This window comes from Synchiropus splendidus, chromosome 10 (genome assembly GCF_027744825.2).
Source record: "Synchiropus splendidus isolate RoL2022-P1 chromosome 10, RoL_Sspl_1.0, whole genome shotgun sequence".
Taxonomy (NCBI): domain Eukaryota; kingdom Metazoa; phylum Chordata; class Actinopteri; order Syngnathiformes; family Callionymidae; genus Synchiropus; species Synchiropus splendidus.
The window spans coordinates 9,341,186-9,362,482 of NC_071343.1; the positions used below are offsets into that span (position 1 = coordinate 9,341,186).

Genomic DNA, 21,297 nt, shown 5'->3' on the forward strand with positions numbered 1-21,297 from the left:
TGATAACATCTTGAAGCTTCATGTTTCCATATAGACAAAATATCTTTCAGCCCTAGTTGGCAGCAACAGAGTATTGTGGAGTTCCTTCGACAGAGGGTCTGGATTCTCCTTTGGAGAAAGGGTCCCATGTAAAGTAATGGTGGCATGGGCATGTTACCCCTTGGTTCGAGCACAAGGATCTATGCCACTGCTACATCAAGCTTCCCACTTCGTACCCTGTCCCACCAACCCATCCACACTCCCATGGTGTCATACATTGACATTGGGAAAGTGGACTTTTTGACATTGCGTGTTGACACATACACATTTCAATGGTACAAAAGAATGGTTTCCCTCCCGGGTAGCCTAGGTGGGTGGATTTGGGGTCGTGTATCGCGACGTGAGTTGAAGAAAAAAAAAAAGAAATCATGTTTTACAAAAAGATGTTCACTTCACTGAATTATATTGGATGTGAGTTGCTATTTATAACACCTTACGTGGCTCTCCAGCTTAGGAACGAGATCAAAAGTCAACGTGATTAAATAAGTTGTTACATGTGTAATGAATGGCTATAGCCTCTATAGCTTACCCAATCCCAACCTCCTTTTTTTTACTTGTTGTGCTGCCAATGCGTCAACATGCAACGCTGAAAGCTGCATTTGTTGTGAGTATAGGATGCAAAAGTCCACTTTCCCAATGTCAATATATTGCAGCGTAGGAGTGAGGATGGGTCGGTCCCACGATAGCAAAACCTCTCGGCAAAGGTTGGACTATTTGATCACTGTTCCTCACTTTCTGCGATGTAAAGTTTCAAGAGCTTGTTGTTCATCTGATGGCTTGGTGCCCATGCCACCGGTTACAATAAAATGTGTTTTTCTGATCCTCTTTGCTTGTCACTGACAGACTCCAAAGGTTTCCAAGGCTTTCAAGGGAGCAAATCTTCAGAAACACAGGCGACGCGCTCGAGGGAAGCACTCTCATTGACTTGAGCTGAAGCATTCAGCCACCGAGCCAAAGAAGACTGGCGACGCATTCTGAGGAACTGAGGCGTTAGCAGAATGCCTCATGGCTGCCTCCCTGGAGGGGTGTTCCAGGAGGTCCTACTCATAGGATGCCTGAGGTCAAACCCAAAAGATTCCGGCGAGACATCATTATCATCTATCCAACATTATAAAATGACATAAACAACACCTTCCAGCCATGGTAGAAACTGCATGGCACTTTAGCCATCGCTGAATTTGTCCATCGATACAGGGCAAATAATGTGGAGTCTTCTGAATCTGGTCACTATATGCACAGGTTGGTCTAAAGCAGACAGCTTTGGGCTAAGAAATAAGAGGAAACAAAGCAAAACTGATATAGCAGATGCATTTAAAAAAATGAAGTACAGGAAGGCATGATGTCACGTTCGTGGCTCAATAAAGGACTGGGATAATGAGAATTAAACTGAAATAAAGAAGACAAATGTAACAACTGGGGACACTGTAGAGAAAACGTATTATGACAGAAAATGAAGAATTCCACAGCAATAACCATTCACCGAGTTAAAGTGAGTAAAATCCAAGGGAAAATGGTCAGCCATTTCCAACCCTGCGTATGTGGAACTTCACTTCAGGTCCAAATGAGTACTCCAGCGAGGCTGTTAACTGTGGCCCAAAAGAGACTTGGCCACACTTTACAGCTCTAACAGCATTATAGGATAATAAAGGTTAATGGCCCTTGAGGCTCGATAAAATGTGCAGGACAGGAGCGAACCAAGCGCTGAACCGTTGCAGATGAGAATCTGAGAATATATGTATTTCTCTTATTCTGCATGGTAATCACCCATGAAAGCATTGTGGGCAGGAAATGCTAATTGGATGGCGCGTTTAGCTTACGGAATTGCCCTTGTCTGGGGTTTGGGAACTGCGAGTACTTCTCTAACTTTCATATTTACGCACCGCCTCTGTCAGCATGAAGGGGCCGTTTCTTCTTTTGCAGGTTTTCCATTTCAACGTAAACCACCGACTGCCTTCCCATCAACATCGGGCGCACGGCAGAGCATCTTCCACACCCACTTTTCCCTGTCCCAAATGCGCCATCGATTTGCTTCAATAACAACTTCTTAATCAACCTCATGTTTATGAGCACAGTGTCGTGAGCCCCCTTCATGCATGAAATAAACACTTCAGGTGTTGTTGCCAAGCCCGACTGCACCCAGCAAAGATATTTGCTTTGATTAAATCAAACTTGGATCCGTCATTTGGAAAAGAGGTTGGGGGCTCTCTCAGCACTCAAATTGGACTCTGTGTTCTATATAGTCTGCGCACCGTGTGAGGGAGACCAGACGGATGGTTTGAACAGGGTTGTTGGAGGTAAGTTAAACGCCCATTGACTCTATGCTCAATGTTACATACTGATCCGGAAATGGACGTCGCCATATTTCTGCATGTTTCCACAAACTGAGCGGTACCACCAGAAACAGCGGGGGCGGTGTTGCGGTTACTACCCAATACGTAGCCCTAATGAGACATGAAGAAGACGTAACAATGGCTGAAATTCTCCGTCCTCCAGTCATGATATATTTAACAGCCTCACCAACCACCGCCTCCTTCAACGCTGCCTCCATTTTTGTCTTTAGTGCAAGAGGTACTTTATGAATACTTCTTCCGCAGTCGCCACGTTTGTTTTGGAATTTGTCATTGGTGGATATATTGGTGAACAGCAATACCAACGTAAAGAAGGCGAATGGAAGCATGTGTTCAGTGATGGAAGCATCATTTCAAACGGAGGGGTACATGTCCGTACATAAGGGAGCATAAATGGGCCTTAAGCTGGAAGAGGCTGACTTGATGGGAGATGCCAAAAGACAAAGAGGACATGTCATGGTAATGAGTCTCAATTTACTGGGCCCTCATGAAGTTAAACAAATACAGGGAATAATATTGAACACTGATCTCCAAATAACAATGCAGAATTACTGATGCAAATTCACCAAACAAGTGGAATAAATGCCAGCGAGTTCTCCCAGCGAGTGCCGGGCAAGGACGAAGCCCAGCATGACTCACGGTGCTGACAGTGGGGAGAAAGACAGTGACTGAGATTTGCAATGTATTTTCATCAAACTTCTGAACAAAATGAAACAAAATTAAATGAAAAAAAAAAAAAAAAACTAGGCAGCAGAGAAACTGAGAATACCTGGATCTTCAAGATTAAAGTTTATAGAAATGTAACTTGTATCTGTATTATTTGACTTCATGGATATACATATATTCGGGGGTCACACTTTGTTGAATTTCACTCACAGGGCAGAATGGACTGATAGAAACCATCCAAACTTGAGAATCATGCATATTTTCTGATACAATATCTCCATTTTCCCCCATTCTGATCCTGACAAGACAATGATATTGAGGATTTGTTTGTTTATATATAGCTTCTTTTACTGAACAAATACCAGACAGCTGGAGACTGAACATTGTATCAACAACACAATTTCCATCAACTCATCTATTTATTACAGCTGGACATTATTGACTCTGTATTAGATTGCTGTTCATTGACTGACGTTCCTGAGTTGCTGACACAACTGGAACATTCCAATCACTCACTGAAGTGAGTCTTGAGTGTGGACTTCCAGGCTTCCAGATCATGACAACGAGTGACGCCAGCTGTTGGCTTCATGAATGTTTGATATCACATTGGAAATGGCAGCTGCACTGGCTACGTAAACAATAACTGCAGCACACCCGACCTGTAAAAATAAATAATAATAATAATAATAATAATAATAATAATACATTTATAAAGATAAAAAAATACTAAAAAATACTGAAAATGAAGGAAAAATGTAATAAAAATGCAAAAGAATAACAAATGCTTCCACTAAAAGTTGGATTAAACAAAGCAATAAAAGTTTTGGGTTCCGACTTTTGTAGAATAAGACGGTTAAATAAAGGTTAGAACTGCACCGACTGTGGCATGTACAACATTTTCGAAAAAGATAATGTCGGAGGTGCGAAGATGCCATTCGGGAAAGTAAAACTCCAACTCCACAGATCCAAGACATCAAGACCACTTCAAGATTTCATTGTCCTGTTTGCACGCATGTCCTCTTGTACAAGTGAGTCAGACTTCCTTCATCTTTTAAATCTTTGCGCGTTGATGGAAACACTGAAAGAATATTGATGAATATTTAAATAGTCAAATGGACATTTCCTGTTTGCATGTTGTATTTAGCAACTCCGACTCAAGCGCCTGAGTGTTTCCCTGTGTTTCTCTTCTTTGTCGACTGTGTGACCATGTTTGACTAATGTCGAAAGTTCACGCCATGACACTGAAGCACTGAAGCGCTGCGGCCATCTAAAATGGATGCAACCACTGGCTCTACTGAGAATATAATGTTTTCACTGTGCGTTGTTAGATGGAGCTGACGTGAAAAAAATGAACCCTTTTTGGAAGATGAAAATGAAAATACAGGCGGATATGAATGAACTAATAAGAATAGACAGGTGTAACTGGAAAAAATAGCTTCATTTCTAACCTCGATTAAAATCCCATACACTGATATTAACACAAAACAGACGTGCAACAAGACAAATGACCAAGCAGCAGTGAGCTTTCAGAAGACATCAAAACACGTTCCATCTTCCAAACAAGAACAGATGAAATGATTTGTATTGGGTGACCTCATCTTTCCTTTTTAAGCCCCTGTGTTTCCATGATATACTTCTGCCTCCCAGATAGTTGTTCACGCAGCCAGAAAAGACTCCGTAATTACAGTTGCCTACATTTCACTGGTCCATTAGTGATAAAGACATGATGGTTCACATGGGTGGATCTGGCTGTTAGACCCCTTTAGTGCATTCATTTTATGGTAAAAGCTGTAATTATACTAAGAGACTCAAATTCCTTTCCTGCTCGACTTCTTTTGAAGTCTGTAGCGTCTTGCATGTCACTGTCCAAATTGGAAAAACCAGCGACAAAACTCCACTTGGATATTTTTTGTCCATGTAGGCGCCAAGTGAAACTGTGTCCTGTCTAGATGAGTTCTTCAATTCATAATCCTATATTTAAAATATAATGTGAGCCCTCTCCTCCTATCACTGTGCCAGCAAATCTTTCCTTTTTCTGTCACTAGCTAGCCTCGGGCTATGCATATATAAATATATATATATATATGTGTGTGTGTGTGTGTGTGTGTGTGAGCGGAGGTGGCCAATTCGTAAACTTAAACAAAATAAACTCAGTAAATACAATTCATTTTGAAGCCATTTCACAAGCATGCCAAATCCGATTACTGCAGAAAAACGTGCGTGTAAAGATCACTTAATTCACGCAGTATTTTAGCATGCACTCTCAAATATCAAACCCCCTCCCCCTTTGTTTTTACATATATTATCTTACTTAGCGGATTAACTTTGCTCTGACACATTTGTATGCCATAGTTCTTAATACATCAGGTGTAACTTTACTGAAGCCCGGAAAATATTGCATAGACAAGTTCTATGACAGGGTCAGCTCTGAGCAGGCGGTGGGGTCAGGCCTGCAGACTGTTGCTCTTGGTTCGGCCTCCATGCATTTTCTCCACCAACTTGTTCTGAAAAATGAATTTATTAAAAACCCTGGCCTCCAGCATTGCAAACAAATATTTAATTTCCCACTGATAAATGAGGTGTTTTCAAAGAAAGTCTGTATCAAACTTTCGTGAGTTTGGTGCAGGGCAAACAAATTGGAAATGTACACACTTTATGGAGCGTGCGTTTGTTTTAAAAGATCATCCACACAGACCCAAAATGTATCAGAAAAAAAATAAATATCTATATAAATATATATGTAATAAATAAATAAACAAATAATGGACCTGTTAGCCTTTTCTGATTGTCATAGCAAAGCACAAAGACTTTTTTTTTTTCAAATTATATTCAGTTTTTACTTCCTACTAAACCCAGAAAGTGTAGTTATGTTTATTCCAGTTCCAATTTTTGAGTCAATCTACTTTGATATTTGAAGTCGCGTTTTCTTCTTTGGAATTGAAAATGCGAAACATAAGCATTTGTTGAGGCACTGGTGAAAGTTAAAAGAATTACAGCTCCGCATCAAATACTACTTTCATCTGCTTCATCTGCAGTTCATGCAGTCTGCCTCCTGCCACACAGCAGTGAATTGAGAAGTAAAACATCAGTGGTTTTCTTCCAGAAATCAAACAACATTTCCAAGGTCAGTGAACACGATGCACAAGGTTAAGCGGGGAAATGTGAGTGGGAGACAAAGCTAGAGCCAAAAGGCACCGTCGCCGACAAAGAGATATTGTCTATGAGCAACAAGCTGTTGTGTTTTGCAGCTCACCAGTCAATTCAGCCTGCATGGGTCAGTGACTGCAACTCATCTTGATGCCACACAGCTCCTCCAACCCAACACACTATCCTCCAGCTATTTATTCGCAAAAACCCAAAGGTGAAATTGGCTGAAGACTAATCAACGTTTAGCTCCTTCGAGTGTGTTATAACACGGAAATTGATGGATGATACAATTATACTGTGTGTCACGAAGCTAAACGGGTGTGTAATGGTAATGAGTTTTTATTCAAACGGCACATTCTCATTGCAAAGCAATGGGTTTCGTGGGTTGCAATGGTTGCATACAGAACACTTGCTCAAAGAGGTGTGGGGGCGTGCGGATCTTGTTGTTCATGTATTTGTATTTCATGACCATCCCAACAAGAAAGGCACTCAAAAAAGTGCAGCTCATTTTAAACCCAAGTTACTCAAAAATATTTGCGAACATTCCGCTACCGACAGTAGATTTTTTCATGAAGACCAACTGTGCCGATACCAAGACAATAGAAGACCAAGGCATACCAAGTCAAGATCAAGACTTTTTGAGACTGACAGCAAAAAATGTGCTTATTTTCTCACACAATGGACGTTACAGTGGTTGCTCAGTTTGTCGCAGAGAAAGACGGAACATGTGCCGCTACACTGAAGAAAAAAGTTATCCTAGTGTACTGAGTGTGTCCTCACCTAAAACAATGCTCTTTGTAAGTGACAATAATACTATAAACAATTGTTCCATCAGATTTGGAAAACTAGAATTTGCTAGAAGCTAACTGGCGAAGTGATGCAGAGATTACCTTTGTTCGTGTTCAGGGTATTTCGTGAAAGTAGGTGTGGTCCCTTCAAGCAAAATTTTCTTGCTTGATCTTTGTATAAATATTTTTTATTTCAAATATTTTAATTCAAAAAATCTTTGCGTAACCAAGTTAAATTGGATCTTGCCGATATTCCACACCGTAAATAATGCTTCGAAACTATTATGGCGGCCTAGAGTGAGAGAATCCAAGACCAAGGCCATGGACCTCTGACAAGACCAAGACCAAGACCTATGGCTTCTGAGGCTGTTATAAGACTGAGAACACGAAAAATTGGTCTCAAGAACTACAAATCTAATTGACACAACGCAAAACAAATCTGAGAATTTAAAAATTGTCGATAGCAATTGTAGTGTAGTAGTAGTGGAACAACCACCAAATGCAGTCATCAAATCCATATCCTTTTACCTCTTCACATTTCTAACATATATTTATATGAACTTTTTTGTTTTGGTGGATGACATTTAATGGGCAAGTTAAGAAGCAATGAAATTAATTGCAGTGAGGAAGCAAATATATAAAAAGTCTTAGCGTTTTAGACCAACTCCAATGTCTTACTTACTTCAGCAAAACCAGCTCTCGCCGTCAACTGTTGAATAATGGGCTGTGAAACGATAAAAATCCATCTCCAGAAGCTAATTATTTATACAAAAAGCAATCATACACTATTAATCGAAGCCTGTAGATCAAAGAGCGCACCATAATAAATTTTAATCGCAGCCTCGCAATCATAAACAACACTTTCCCGAGTTATGCAGAAGATTTTCCAGCAAATATCGCCAGTCGCACCAGAGTCCTCCCCTTGTCTTCTGTGCTACCTGAACCTGTGCTGAATTTCAACTAGTTTCTGGTCAAACTCTTTCACCTCACTCCCTCCGTGCAACCTTCCTCTCAACGGTCTCCCTTCACGCCACCCATTGTCCTTCTTCGTGTCAAATTAAAGTGATGGAAATGGACTTGAGGGGACGCTAATTGCAATTGTCAATCCAATCTAGGTCATGGCTGAAAGACAGGGGCTCCCTGGCACTTCATCAGTCTTCATTAATATTGAAGGAGTTTGCGGAGCAGCAGGGGGGCGCCGTAATCTTCACTCATCTTACAGAGCATTGGATATTAGGGAGCCTGGGAGGCCGCCGATGGCGCCCCAGGGACAAATATGCCAGTCAAGAATCATAAAGAAAGATGTCAGAAGATATTGGTGGCGTGTGAGAATCGATGTGAATTGTCTGGAAAGCATAGTGATGTATTATATTTGTCTTCCATGACTTCACACAAACGGCCGACGGAAATCAAATTGAAAGCAGATGGCACGTGGATGATTTACTTCATGAATACTCTTTTATTTTGGCTCAACCGTACGCACTTCAAACACAATTTATTAGAGACACCACATTAAATTCATGACAGTCATTTTTCTTAAAAATGCCAATATTAATTCAGTAGTTTTATAGAGAAAATGTCTCAACCGGAGAACCCATGTCCAGGAGCACGGGGTGAAATCTGGGCATAGAGGTGAGTTCGGGTCAGGCTACTCAGTGAGATGGGAAAGCAAGGGAAAGTCCACCAGCTGGCGGTCAAAGACCACTCCGATGCTGGTGAAAACGGAAACAGTGGCTCCACTTGGGCCACCAAAAGAGTTGATGGAACCTCAGGAGTCGGAACTAGGATGCTGCTAGGATTCACTGCCAGACCTTCTGAAGGTGTGACGGCTTATTCTGAGAAGAGGGTGCACACTTGACAATAAAGGATGCCATCACTCCATTGATTCTTAAGCATTTTACACATTATTGAATGTATTATTTTCCACGACCCGGTTCCATCCCTCCTGTTGTCTGAATGAATCCTTTCTTTCTGGACCTCCACAGTAACAGAGCTTAATGGAGTTACATCAGGATGACAATAAATGTACTTGTTCTTGTGTTTTAAGACGGTTCTTCTCATCGAACCAGCGAGACGTGACGCAGCTTTTTTGTGGGACATGTGGGAATGCAAAATTAGCAACCATTCTGCCGAGGTTGCCAAGGTGAATGAACTATTCTGAAATATGTCAGAACACCGTTGATAACTGTGCTGACAAGTTCTGTTCTCCATTTAGCATTGTACCAAGGATTTCCAACTTGTCCAAACAGCCAAGAAAATAAGGCTTTTAGTTTCTCTACAATGCACAACAAAACATTTCACAGCTCTGCGAGGTCTCCATCTGATATCTTCACATAGAAATGTGTAGGGCTTGAAATTATGATTCGCTGGTGAGGCTTCATGAAACACTGTTGTTATTGTTATATGTCTGTGTGCTAAAATCTTTGGATTTGAACAAGCATTTCAATGACACATCATTTTTAAACGGTGAGTGCTTCCTACTGAGCTCTGGAAATGATGACACTGTTTCATGAAGCCTCACCAGGAGTTCAAATGTCATTGCTTCGACTGTAGATTCCAACCTGGTCACTTACATGTTTCATGTTTCAGTACTTGTTAAAAAATAGAGAATGCACCACCTACAGCATAATTCAAGCATCATCAAAGTGTAATTATAGTTCATTTTTATGAACTTTCTCAAATTAAAAAGAGGGTGATTAAGAGAATTGCAAAAAGAAAAAAGAAAGAAAGGGAAAAGAGAAGGCAAAAACTTTGGAAGGAGATGATGGAAGATGTCCAAAGATGGTGCAATTCTGGCATTCGACAGGTGGGTTCCAAAAGGTCAGGAGGGAAGCACGGAACACTCTTACTGAGGCGAAGAAACTCGCAGGACGGATGGAGGAGGCCGAGGTCAGGGAGAGATTTGTAGGCAAGCAGGAGGTTTTTAGACGTGATGCTGGAACTCAGTGGGAGCCACAAGAGATTTAAGAGACGAGGTGATGAAGCTGTCAGAGTTTACTGCAGGTGAGATCACAGGCAGTTGAATTTTGAATATTTATCATGCCCTCATCGGACGTCAGTGCAGCACTCCAATTTTTTTTTAGGAAAAATTCAGTTAAGAAATTAAGCTCAGAGTTTGGAGGTTTTCTTCTTCCATTAATATTTTTTCTCATAAAAATATTAATGAAACTTAGAAGAAGTAACCTCCAATTTCCACCGTGTCCTGAAGCGGTGCGGAGGCGGTGCACAACACTGCAGTGGAGAGCTTTGCGCATACAGGAAATCAGCCAGTGAAAAGCCATGTAAATCCAGAAACTTTTCACATTACTCACATTTTACTGTGATAGAGGAGTGTAAACTTTACGTCATTACCGGCGACATGACTCAGAAGAAATCCACACAGCGCTTCTTTCGTGACAACATGGATGATGGGTCAGTCGTAGTGAGTGTCTGCCCATTCTTTATGCGCATAAACAATTTTCGAGATGACCGAGTGGACAACAACCACTCGGCTACGCACCACTCCGCCTCGCTTCCTTGTTCCTGGTCAGAATAGAAAACCCTGCTGCGGTTCCGCATCAACTCTGCGTTCCCTCCACCACGTACTCCACCACGTGGTAATTCTGGAGGAGGAGTTTTAAAGGTGGGGGTACAAGTCGGTTTTGGACGTCCTCAGGCAGGCAATTCCTGAGTCCTGACTTAGGGAAAACCAGTAAGGAGGTCCTGAGCGTGCAGGCTCACTCATAGGGGACGAGCAATTCTGCAATGTAATCTGGGGCCAGGGCAAGGAGCGTTACAAGTCACCAATAAAATCCTGCTTCCCTTTCCCTCATAGCTCCTGCATAAACAGAGAGTGACACATTTTCAAAAGTGAATCCAGAGGGTAAATTGGAACATCACCAAAATCAAATGATCTATTCCTGGGGGGTCCAAACCGGCCCTCAAAGGGCTGGGATGGTGCAGGTTTTTCATCCAACCAACCAAGCAGACACAGTTTAACCACTGAGGAGAGACTTGATCGGTGAAGCGGCGTGCTTGGGTTGGAACAAAAACCTGCACCACCACAGGCAACAACGTGCTTGGACGCCTGTGATCTAGTCCTTGTTCAAAAAATTGACATTTTCCAAAGTTCATTGAACATGATCATCCATTTTTTTTTATATTATGTCAACAAACATTGAGAGCAGTCAGCGACGACAAAATCTCTTTGGTAGTTTTGAGTATGTCGTAACGTGCGACAGCCGTTAAAACGGTCAGAGGTTATAGTCCAACATTGGCAATTTTGATTTAATAATATATTGTATCTCACCATAAATTAAGTTTGATGTGCTATAAGAAAAGAAAATGAAGTGATGATGCGATATGGTCTTTCGTACTTTTGTGGTTCATGTTTTTGTCTCATTTCTGGTTTCATGCTTTTGAAGAGTTATGTGCATGTTTTTGACTGCCACCCCGGCACTTAGTAATCTCTTCCAGGTTGGTTATCATCCTGGCTTTCGGAATAAGATATTGGACTATTACAATTTCATTTTTTTCAACCTTTCCCCTTTCATCACTCGCTGGATTCCGCTGCACTCTTCTACAACCGACATGAGCATTATTAAACAACTCTTTTCACAGGGTTTTCAAGGTCGTCCGAGGCATGAAAAGCAGGTGTGGTTTAAACCAAATGTTTGGCCTTTGGTTATAACTGAGAAGAGACAGCTTCCGAGTGGAAAAGTAGTTATTAATCACGGCGAAAGCATTGATTCATCAGTTGCGGAGGCAGTTTAGAAGATGGACTCCATTTACAGCTGAAGCTGTTTGAGGAGGCAGCCATCAATCTCGGCGATATCTTGAAAAGAGCGTGCACGGGCATCACTTTCAATCACCTCCAAGAGACAGGTCGTATGATAAGCGGCTGCACAGTAGTTTTGCCTTTTTCCCATTTTTCCCTCAACCTCAAGGTGAGTTTTCTTTCACTCCCAGGGGAAATAATGTTATTAATGTGTTTCATCATAATAATAACATTGACTAAAAATACACACTTCACCCTGCCCTCTCGCTCCCTTGCTGTTTGGCACCCTCCGTTCTCAATTAGCATGTTCTATTAACCCGTGTTAATTGCCAACCATGGAAAGGTTTAGGAACCTGGAAAGTTGTTGCCAACGGGGAGCCGTTTTTGTAAATGAGTGGTAGGTCATTCAGGAAAAAGGCAGGTAAGAGGACTGTTATTATTTTCAACGTTAAGATGATGTGGAACTGTAGAATTCACTTTAGATTTCATTGCAGAATTCTGAGGTGGAAGAAAGTGAATTGGATAGACAGGAGATGCCAGTATTTTAACAACACAATGTGTAGCATTTGCAAGCGCCCACAACACCTCCACCCAAGTTGGGACATGGAAGCAAACCAGAGGAGAAAAGTTGGTGACTCCTGTGAGATCTCAAGGGCTGAGAAACCGAGTGGAAGAAACTATAAAGATCAAGTCGATGAGTCACTCCACATAGAGTAGTTGAGGAAAGGTCACCATCGGTGAGCAGCAGTGTGGGTTCATGCTCAGACACAGCATCAACGATTTGCTGTTTGCACCGCTGATGGTGCTCAAGAAGAACAGAGAAGGTCAGAATGAATTGCAGTGTGTTTTTAGCTGCCTTGTACTCCAGTGAAATTACCGGGCTAAGTAGGTCAGACCTGGTTCGTAGAGCAGAACACTATTTCCTAGAACACTAACCTCTTCATGAAAAAGGAGGGATCTCAAACATGTGGCACACTGGCCATTTGTGACCAAGTTGAGCCTTGGCACGGCCCTCACAGTGACCCCCTCTTTGTCTGAAGTGAGATGGTTAGAAGACACTGTACAAGACAATTCAAGATTCAACACACCTTTGAGTCCTGCTACATGCGATGGGACGCCTCAAGACCACGTCAGACTTGTTGGATGACTTGTGCACTTATTTAAAGGAGCCCATTCTTTAGCCCTTCAAGAGGCTACCATAGACATTAAGTGAATTTACCAACGATTATTTTGATGCAAATAGATAACCAGCAGATGAAGGAAAGAAGCAGCAAAACCACGAGACCCCTCACTGCGCTGGCCTTCGGCCCATTGATGTACGCTGTACTTTCTCCAGATCCATGACCCTCACTGCTTCCTCACCTACTGGGGGTTGCTTGTCAAACTGCAGACAAAATGCTGACTCAAAATGGGGAGATGAGGTGTAGTTGGAGCTCTTGGTTTAAAATATGATGTGTAGTTTCATTGAATTGGTTGTCCAAACATTTTATAATATGCAGTGCCATCTGGTGGCCGATGAAAGTCAGGATACTGTTTCATGAAGCCTCATCAGCCCATGACAAATTTGGGCTGTTTAGATTCAAGTAACATCCTGCTTACAACCTGCTCGACTTACGTCCACTTGTACTCACGACCATGGCCAGAAGACACTTTTTTTTTTATTCAGTGTCTGGCACCGCAGTACGTAGCAGCCTGGCAACACGTACAACAGTTACAGCAGCACAGTATCCCAGCATCTCACTCTCACACAGCGATCTACCACTACAGTAGCACCTATAACCCTCGCGTCTGCTATTTTGAATGGCATTCGACTTACGTCCAATCCCACTTACTACCGGTTGGTCGGAACCGATCCTGGACGTAAGTCTGATGTTACTTGTATTTTACTGTAATAATGGATTTACTGAGGAGTTCTGCTTCTATACAGTATTTACTACATGGCTTCATCTTTAACAGACAGAACTAAAACTAAGCACACCAGGGACAAATACATTTTTTTAACCATTAATCATGTCAATCCTTCCTCCAGGTCACTAAATATGAAGACACAGCGTGATGTGTTCAGGGAATACCTACTTTGTAAACCCTCAGCAGCACTCAACACTCAACACAGCAGTCTATTAATGCGGTCAGCAGTTTAGGGGGACTCCTGGGGAGCCCAGCGGGGTCCCCGCATGAGCTGCAAGTGATTGGAAGTGGACAACACCAGCTGAAGAAGTTTAGTGTGAACAGGGGTCAACGTGTAGCGCTGATTTCACACAAAACGAAAATAAACTGCTGAAAATTGATGACATGTCAACTGTGAGGCCGGAGGCACTTGTTTTTTTTAATATTTTCACCAATGTGATATGAACACAAAATGCCAGTGAGCAAAATACAGAAGGCAAATCCCTACACATGAATGTATTGCAGACAACTGTTTGTGTGATGAAATGAAAGAAAAAGGGACGACGACAACAAACGCTGTTTCCACTTTCACTGGAAATATTTTTAATGGATTCAGGATTAAATTTTAGGTTTTCCTTTCTGGAATTTGACAAATGATAAACCTCTTCCATGGTGAGGCTTCCAAAATAATTTGTTCACAGATACAGGAAACTTCTGCAACAGTATCAATGACTTACTCACCAAATGCATTTTCGAATTGTACAAAAAATAGTGATGCGAGAAGTGAACAGACTGGATTAGTTTTGAGTGTAACTCAACAGTTATGCACGTGTTTTCTCACATGGATCCTTGCCTTGAATTTTAGAACGAAAGTCAGACCAAAACACGTCTTGAGAATCTGCATGTGTATATTTCAAAACTGTGTTGTTAGACTACTAACAAATATAGGATTTTACTGGTAAATCATATGATCATTTGTTTGTACTGAAAATATATTTGATACTAAGGAAGGTTTACATGCATAAAAGGCATTCTTCTGAAATAATGAAACCATTATCACGCAAGCAGGTTTGCATAGACATATATATTGCTGGGGACACCAGTTCCAGTCCAACCACATTTCGAAATGTGATCAGCAAGACAGAGATTAAAAGAAATTTTGCGCCAAAGAACGGAAAAGTTGAGTTTAAAAAAAGTGTGTGAAGGCACACGCACACACAGGCATGTGTTTTGAGGGGACATTTCATTGACTTTCATGCTTTCCCAAAACTTATATCCAATGTTATTTTGGAAACTTCATCTTCAAATTGAGGCTTAACCACATGGGAATTGGCAAAAGGTCCCCACAGGTAGGTGTTTTCCCCCCACAAGAATAGCTGTACAAGTACACACCCACGCATATTTATCCTTGAGGGGACATTGTGAGGTTTTTATAATTCCCCAGCATCTCATCCTAAACCTAACCATCCAAGACAAATGACTAACCTTAACCAGGACTCTGCACCAAACTTACATCCCATTATAATGACCCAGTTATAAGTCTCAAATTGAGGCTTAACCTTGTGGGGTTCAGTCAAGTGTCCGCACACAGTCATACGGTCCTCACAAGGATAGTGTTTTGTCAAGAATTGGTCATCACAAAACAGGATAAAGAAGCCCACACACACACACAAAGATATCTCTATCTTTGTGGGGACCGCCCATTGCCATGCTTTCCCAAGCCTCTCACCCTAAACCTGACCAACTGAAAACCAAACTCTTTTATTTTTGATGTCTTCACCCCTAAATTGGGGCTTGGACTTTGAAGGGTCCGGTCCCCAGAAAGACATAAGGTCCTCACAAAGGAGGGTTTGTATACAACTGGTCCCCACCCCCCCAAAAAAGTGCACACTTCATGCATAAGAGCCCTCTCATCGCTGGATCTTAAGATTATGTGCATGGATTAAATCTAATAATTTGAGCATTCTGGAGTGAAAGGGATTAATCTTGATTCATTCATTCTAAAAAAAAAACACAATTCACCATTTGTATTTTCTTTCTTGTATTTTGCTTGCATGATGTCACATAAATACCCCATCTTACCCTGAGGAACGTAAGATCCCGACTCCGGTCAATGCTGGTGATTTCTAGGTTTCCCATCACAACTTCACAATTCTCGTAGTACTTTCTCAGGGTCCGGTACTGCTGCTCCAGATCCGACAGCGTGCTCAGCTTGTTCTCGGTGCCGGTACATACTGAGAAAAAAACAAAACAAAAATATATTAAAAACACAACAATACTGCTGACATATACCGGTGCCAAAACTAGGCTCCGGTGACTGCGCCGTGTGGGTCCAGGTAGACACTCGCACATCATCACCCGCCATCCCATCATATTTCACCTGCAGGCTATCTGAGACAAGTTAACTGGCATTTAGCAGCCAGCTCTTCTCCCAACCTGACAAGTTATCAAATGGAACCACACACCGACACATGATTCCGACCAGCTCCATTTGCAACCCTGCTGCTTGTGAAGCATAACACTTACAACAAAGCAACACAAGAGGTGTCATGTATAGGCTGAGAGTTAAGCAGAATATAATCCTATACATAAAAAAAAATGTAAGCCTTCTGTAAGCGGATTACGTGACATTTAAAGGAGCAACTCAATCTGAAATCCTGCGCTTATTTTACACCTCTACAATCCTAATGTGAGCTCATTTACATCTTTCCTCACAGGGCAACGTTTTACCACTGCAATTTGTATTTACTGCCTGTTATTACACCACATACGGCGAACAATATTTTTGCCAAGCAGAAGCACATGTTCACACAAAAATGCGATTGTGTTTTCGCACTTCCAAGCTGATATTAGATAAGCGGATATCAATATGACCCAGACAATACCCACACGAGCGGGTAGTGATTAGCCGGCCCGAACATAATGCGCTGCTCAGGCGTGATATACGGCAGACTTGGGTGTTTTCAATAACAGCTGAGGGAAGTGAGGTGAGGGTAGGAGGTCATAAAATGTGGAAAGGTATAATAAACCGTTATTGCACCCTTGGGGCAGGGCAGCGGGATCAACGTAAGGGGGCACCGTGACGCCTGCTTCCCACTCATTTGCTTCTTCAAGCAATTCTTCTGCTTCCCGTCGAGAGTAAACTCTGAAATATAATTCTTAAACTCAGTTCAATGTCAAGATAGTAAATCAACGCAAAGAAAAGATTGAGTTGCAGCTTCAAAAACCATAAACGGCGTCATCATTTACGGATTCAATTCACTTGAATCCGCTTCTTAAAATAGCACTGAGATCGTGGATTTTCTCCTAGAAACCGGGAACCACGGGCCTTTCCATACTGTAGCTCCCTTAAATCTCCAGTGGTCCGTACACAACGCCATGTGTCACTTTGGCCTCCAAAAAAGTGTGATTTCTAATGAAACACTATGAATTTGCTTATCCATTCATGATTCCGAACGCGCTGCTGGCTGCCAAGTGGACCAAGACAAGACCATCTGGACCATGTGGCGGATATGAGGCGGTGCGAAGTGTTGCAGGTAAGGTGTAAAGCCTGGAGATGCTACTAGAGATATATGTAGACGTGTGTGCATTCGTGTGCGCAGGCTGTAAACATGACATCCCAGCAGAAAATAACCTTTCCCAGCATGCCATCTGATTACATGGTGGATGCATGGATGTAAAATATTCATTTAGTTTCATATATATATATATATATATATATATATATATATATATATATATATATATACACGTGTGCATGTTGGGGGGGTGGTGTTTATCCTACTTTGTTGTGACTAATTCTTGACAAAACCCTGGACTTGTGGGGACCTTTTGCTGGTCCCAAAAAATTGAAGCGGATTAGAACTTGAAAATAACTGTCACTATAATTGAATCACAGTGTGGTTTAGGTCCTGGTTCAGCTTAGACATTTGTTCTGGATGGTTGGTTTCGGGTGAGAGGCTGCGGAAAGGGTTATGTCAAAGAAACGCCCCCACAAAACATAGGAACAGACTGTGTCAAATATGATAAATACATTATGAAACCTCTATTTATTTATTATAGTTTTTTTTTTTTTAATTAAATCCCACCACTACTGGTTTCACACAATTTTCTGATGCAAGACAATTATTGGTGTATTTCACTTGTCTGACAGACACATTGACTGTTAGTTCACTATAACACATTCCTGGTAAAGATCCAGCTGCAGAAAAAAAAGGTGACAGTAACTGCAGTGTTTGATGTGTTATGTGTGGTAGTATCGTATACTTGTCAGGACCAATTCTTGGAAAGACACCCCCTTGTTTTTGTGGGGACCCTTTTTTGGATCCTGCAAGTTTAATCCTCTATTTGCCGTTTAAAACTAAGTAATATCTGGGTTATTCATTTTGGATAAGAGTCCGGGTTAAGGTTATGCATTTGTTTTGGATGGTTAGGTTTAGGGTGAGAGGCTGGGGAAACATAGGGATGCAACCATCCCATCGGATGGGTAGTTGTCAGAGTATATACCAACCATCCATATGGGCCAGTCGGCTCCACCTGTGCCTCCTATCTGGTTCAAGATGTTATCACCATTCCATTTCAGGAGTCCATGGTTGGGGTTAGGATCAGGATTGGGTGTCTAAAGCTGCCTTTCATGTCATATACACCAACTGGTACCAAATGCCTCACACTTGTTTTGCCTTTAGGATCAGTCGGTATAAAGTATATGCTACCTCATTTAAATATTAGTGTAAGTCAGGTATGCCAAAATGTGGTTTTTTTTTTTTTTTTTCCATCAATCTAAGTGACCAAACGCCACCAATATTTATCACTATATCTATCTATCAGTTGGGGAAAAGCATTATGTCAATAAGCGGTCCCCACAAAATATTAAAACATAACTTACTATAAATAATCACCCAGGAATTATCAAATTTAAGTTGACTCTGTTCACTTAAACTTAAATTTCACGGTGGCAATGATTTTATTGCTAACTAAACAACATAACAATGTGAGGTTCTCCGTTTGCAAGTACTTCCTGTCCAGGAGACTGCCACTTCCTGTTTTGGCCGATGTGAGTAAAAGCATCACGGTGACATTTTTTTTTTAAAGGTAGATGTTTTAAAAGCATAAATACATGGCATGCTATGTATAGGTCTCTTATCATCTCATTCCGTCGTCCAGGAGGAAAGGATCAGCCATGTTGCGCGGCGCCACAGAAAACTGACTCTTCGATCTATGATTGAGAGTGTTGTGGATTTTAGTATATATTTTCATAAATCACGACCAACGCACTGGGAAAGCATCAATATTGCCCTCGCTCTGCCAAATTCATTTCATAGGTAGTGCACACGCAAAACCTTGTCAATACAACCTCATGCAATTATCGAATCCCTGTAAAGCTAGGAAGGTTTACAGGCTCCTGCCAAGGAAGCTGGGGAAAGGTCATCACAATAGCCAGCAGCTGATTCCATGAAATAAAGTTGCAAATGTCACCTGCACAAGTAAATACCCGACTTTGGCTAACAGCGTTGTGAACCTGAAACACCGCCTCACACCGCACCTCTGGTCACGAGTTGCTCCCCGCGATAATGAACGGCCGTATCTGAGGACGGCGAGGTCCTTTGTCCCACACTTTGACCTAGAAGAGCTACGGTGGCTAAGTATGAGTTACAGGCCGCCGCGAATGACGGTAATCAAGGCTCACATTAGCGTCCATCTGCTTAACGGCGCCATCAGAAACCATAACCAGACAACAGTTGTGTTCGTTACAAGGTCCAATGAATCCAACCTATAAATGACCTTCGGGCTAGACTCCCTCATGCTGCTGGTACAGTGTACGCTCAGCTGGTATTTGGCCTTCTTTTTTTCCCGCACAAAAGAAATAAATAGATGTAAATAAATATAATATAAGTGATCTTAAAAATGTTTTTTGTAATATTTTTTGGAATGTTAGATATGTTCCTCTTAGCCCAGTTCAGAATCTGTTCAGGTCGTGGGGGCAGCAGTTGAAGCAAAGTGGCCCTCTCCAGAAAAACCTCCATCTGTTCAACTGTGATTCTCACTGTGAACGTCATAGTTCCAGCCATCAATGAAGTACACTGCCTTTCTAAAGTGTGTCCCCCTAGTAGACCATAAATACTGGCTACGCCGTTCGCCTTGCTCTTCTGAGTTTCGCTGTGTAAACAGTGTTCGTTTTTATACTTACTTCCATGAGCGGAAAGACAGAAGGCATCTTCTCTGAATCTCTCTGTGGTTACATGACTTTAAAGAAAAACTTGCAAACCCCTCCTCCCCGCGTGAACCGTGTTTAGTAGCTGATAAAAGGCCGATGAAGGTCTTGATGTACGAGAATACATTGTGAATCAGAGTCTGCGACAGTTGAATTAACTTCACTTTGAAATTCAGTACGGTCAGTTTCTTTCATGCAAGCCAGCGTTGGAACAAGATGAATTAAAGACGCGGCCAATTCTGTGCTATCGGAGTGAAAACACGGGATGACGGAGGACTGTTTCAAGCATGCTGTTTCACTTTGAAACACATTCCATTGCAGTCTGATAAGGGTAATGGGCAGGATCTTCTGAAGTGTGAAATTCAGCCCTGTAAGATATTAGGAAATGTAATTAACTGTGACACCGACTGTTGATTTGTTGAGCAGGATTGATGAGAACAAGTAAATATTTGTGTAATCTACTGAGTGGTGGTGTTTTTCCTGCACGGTCATAATTCGCTTTAGCTCCTGGTGCATGACAAGCCGTTGCTATCAAACCGATTGTGCCCTCACCACTGGAAATGAAACGGGTTCAGTGACAACACAGTTGAAATCTATTGTGCATTTTTGCCCATATTTATCGGGATGTACTTGATTTTCAAATGTGATCCTGAGGAATCAGTAGAGACAAGGAATTTATGTACAATTACCAACTTGTAAAAGCTGGCTGATTTGCATGTAAAATGTCACAAGAAAATCCCATTTTTTTGTGAACAATAACCTTCATATAGACAAATTTCCCGATTCCCGATTCACAGAGGCGAAGCTTTACATGCTTTTATTGTGGACATTCAAATACATCTTTGCATCTACTGCGTATATAAACCTCCACCCTCTTATCCGCAATAGAGGAAAAGGCAGTTCTCATCTTCCATGACCGCAGCTTCCTGTATAGTTGCGCCAGGTTCCATTTTAGGTCCCATCTTCATTCGCACTATGCGGACAAGATTCAGATATTCAAGTAGCAACTTTTTTCATCCTCGACTTTCGACTGACTACTCCAGCGATCCGTCGACAAGTAGGCATAAAACATAAACTGTTTGTGTAAATTGTTGTTTTGAAACTATTTATTTGCCGAACAATGTGGTTTGAAATGGCATGTTGCATCTCACTTGAGTCTTTGATGTGTCCACTGTGAAAAATTCCCAGACTGACAATACAATATTTTGAGTTGCGACGGTACGGAATTGTCGGCAATATTGCCTCGGTGTTGTGACTTTATTTGCATGCCATTGCTGCAGTATCAGCTTCTCCTGACTTCTTCATGACACAAAGGTTGCTACCCTCCATGATAACAGCCTCAGTCCCTTTCGAAACAATCCAAAAAATGTAATGCATTTTAGCATTTCGAAATCCCTTGCTTTCTACTAGTTAGGTCCTGACATGAAAACAACAACAGCGGTGACATTAACAAGA

At 41.7% G+C, this 21,297-nt stretch overlaps 1 protein-coding gene across 2 annotated transcripts in view; it reads right to left on the bottom strand.

The window, feature by feature from the left end:
• Nucleotides 1-21,297, bottom strand: part of LOC128766242 (receptor tyrosine-protein kinase erbB-4-like) — a 228,639-nt gene that overhangs the window by 100,756 nt on the left and 106,586 nt on the right. For both annotated transcript variants that reach the window (XM_053877738.1, XM_053877737.1), the window contains exon 2: nucleotides 15,714-15,865. In XM_053877738.1, the coding sequence (XP_053733713.1) occupies nucleotides 15,714-15,865 (152 nt within the window). The remainder of the gene's footprint in view (nucleotides 1-15,713; nucleotides 15,866-21,297) is intronic.